At 35.6% G+C, this 3,058-nt stretch overlaps 1 protein-coding gene across 1 annotated transcript; it reads left to right on the forward strand.

The window, feature by feature from the left end:
• Window positions 1–478: 478 nt before the first annotated feature.
• On the forward strand, window positions 479–2,601 carry LOC109339750 (pentatricopeptide repeat-containing protein At5g66520-like). Its single transcript, XM_019577260.1, has one exon. It carries the CDS (start codon window positions 553–555, stop codon window positions 2,245–2,247), a length of 1,695 nt encoding a protein of 564 aa, XP_019432805.1. The 5' UTR covers window positions 479–552; the 3' UTR covers window positions 2,248–2,601.
• Window positions 2,602–3,058: the final 457 nt, after the last annotated feature.

Raw genomic sequence — 3,058 nt, forward strand, 5'->3', positions numbered from 1 at the left:
GATGAGAGACGGTTTTGTTGGTATATGAGGGATTTGGAATCCAGCCGTAGCATGCGGTGGTTGCAATGCGATGGTTATTGTGTTTTTGCAAGACGTGAACGTATAGTGCTAGCTTTTTTGATATTACAAATGATATATTTTCTTACTTTTAGATAAAGAACGAAGTTCTTTTATACTACCCTTCTCAATAAGTATCTTTTGCATCAATCGAACTATTGATTTTTGGTTAATCTAAAAGCGTTACACTACTAAACCAACAATATCTTGTTAGTTGTGTAGTGCTAGTTTGATATGTAATCTGCAATGTAAGTATATTACTTTTGTCTAACTTAGGTTCACAATAATCCTATCAACCAGATCTTGTCAAAGTTAGATAAGTTTATCCTATGGTCATTGGATAAAATTTTGTAGTTACACAAAATAGCTTATGATATAACTTCCTATCATATGTGACAATAACCATGATAGAAATGAGTAATTTAACATAAACTTGCACTATCAAACCATTGCGATTTTACACTTTTACTTGTGTGTTTTATTTGTTATGAGTTCATGATAATGGTTACCATCTCTGAATTCAAAACTATGGAGTTCAAAATGCTAACTCTCAAGAATATTCTCTCTAGATTGATTGAAGAATGTAGGAACCTGAGAGAGCTGAAAACAATCCACACCCAGATTCTAAAGTCCCCAACATTATCCTCTGCTGACCAATATTATCTCATTACCCGTTTACTTTTCTTTTGCTCCTTTTCCACTTTTGGTTCTTTCAGCTATGCCACCAATGTTTTTAACATGATCAAGAATCCAGATCTTAGTGCTTACAACATCATGTTCAGATCATATGCAGGCATGGATGGAGGTGATGAAACCCAATTTTCCAAAGCTTTGGTGCTGTATAAGCAAATGTTTGGAAAGGGAATTGTGCCCAATTGCCTTAGTTTTCCCTTCCTTATAAAGGGTTGTACTAGGAGGCTTGATGGTTCTAGTGGCCAAGTTATTCATGCTCAAGTGATCAAGTTTGGATTTTTCAATGATGTTTTTGTTGGGAATTCTTTGATAAGCTTGTATATGACTTGTCGGTCGTGCGACAATGCAAGGAGGCTGTTTGATGAAATGCTTGTTACAGATGTTATCACTTGGAACTCGATGATTATTGGGTATTTGAGAAATGGAGAAATTGACATGGGGTTGGATTTGTTTAGGAAGATGAATAGGAGGAATATCATAACATGGAATTCCATTATTACCGGGTTGGTTCAAGGTAGCCGGGCAAAAGAATCACTAGAACTTTTCCATGAAATGCAGTTCTTAAGTGATATGTGTAAACCTGATAAGATTACAGTGGCTAGTGTCCTTTCAGCTTGTGCTCAACTTGGTGCTATAGACCATGGGAAATGGGTGCATGGTTATCTCAGAAGAAGTGGCATAGTGTGTGATGTGGTAATTGGAACAGCACTTGTCAATATGTATGGGAAGTGTGGACATGTGCAGCAGGCATTTGAGATCTTCAAAGAGATGCCCGAGAAGGATGCCTCGGCATGGACAGCAATGGTTTCTGTTTTTGCACTTCATGGATTAGGATGGAAAGCTCTTGATTGCTTTCTAGAAATGATAAGAGCTGGAGTCAAGCCCAACCATGTGACATTTGTTGCATTATTGTCAGCTTGTGCTCATTCTGGTTTGGTAGACAAAGGTCGTTGGTGCTTCCATATGATGAGACATGTTTACTTAATCGAACCACAAGTTTATCACTATGCTTGCATGGTTGATATTCTTAGTCGTGCCAGGCTTTTCGACGAGGCAGAGAGGCTCATACGAAGCATGCCAATGAAGCCGGATATTTATGTCTGGGGTGCATTACTCGGAGGTTGTCAGATGCATGGTAATATAGAATTAGGTGAAAAAGTAGCTCATCATTTGATAGACTTGGAACCTCACAATCATGCTTTCTATATGAACTTGTGTGATATATATGCCAAAGCTGGCATGTTTGAAGATGCCCAAAGAACTAGGAGCTTAATGAAAGAGAGGGGAATTAAAAAGGAATTCCCTGGCTGTAGCATGATTGAAATCAATGGTGTGGTTAATGAGTTTTCAGCAGGAGGGTCATCTGAATTTCCAATGGAAGAATTAGTATTGGTCTTAAATAAATTAAGTAACGAGATGAAGATGAGTATAGTGCACATCAGCAGAAGCATACCTTCAAATAATGTATCAGAAATCTGCACATCACTTTATTATTAACCAACAAAGTGCTAATATAGTGATGTAAGGCTCGCTAGATCACCATAAAGATCAAAATGTCAAAGGCTCAATTCCTGGGAATGACAGTCACGTACCAAAAGTTCCCGTTCAACACTGGTTCAGTGATTAACAAGAGCAATTATAGTCATGTTATCTTTGCAATTACCCATTAGCATCCAAATTAAAATCTCTACCCATTCACATAGGGATTTGGATTCTCTAAAGTGACATTGTATATCATTTACTGAATTAGGATTATAGTGCACTTTATCAAATCAATGATTTATAGTCATACTTGCTTCCTTTAGAGCATTTTAGATTATCCAAATCCTTCACGTAAAACCTATTTTATTGCTTTATTATAAGATTATTGAATTTTCTTCTTCTTTTCCTTGGTGTTAAAACTTGAAGGCACAAGTTGAAGATGTCAAATAGGTTTTAGATTAGTTAAACTACTTGATAGTTGATATAGCATGTGCCATATATTGCAATAAGACTGAATCATCATTGGGAAATACGTTCATGACGTTGGCATTCCACAAATGATCTACTTTATTTTCTTTTTAACAAAATTTAAAGGTTAATTTACTTTTAGGATTTGTGGCTAAATGCATCAACCAAAAAAAATTTGCTTGGCATTTATAAAAGAAAATATTTGATTGGTGGTCCCAATCAACCAAAACAACTTCCTAAAGATCTTCTATAGGGAGAGTCAAATACAGGATACTTACTCGTGGCATATATAATTATTTAATAGTCTAGACTTTAATTAGTTTTTATTAAAAGAATATTAAAAATTATCAAATTTTAT

This window comes from Lupinus angustifolius, unplaced genomic scaffold (assembly GCF_001865875.1).
Source record: "Lupinus angustifolius cultivar Tanjil unplaced genomic scaffold, LupAngTanjil_v1.0 Scaffold_95_66, whole genome shotgun sequence".
Lineage (NCBI taxonomy): Eukaryota > Viridiplantae > Streptophyta > Magnoliopsida > Fabales > Fabaceae > Lupinus > Lupinus angustifolius.

Excerpts from the sequence above, each read along its gene's own strand:
- LOC109339750 (XM_019577260.1), top strand. The coding sequence starts at position 553 with ATGATAATGGTTACCATCTCTGAATTCAAAACTATGGAGTTCAAAATG.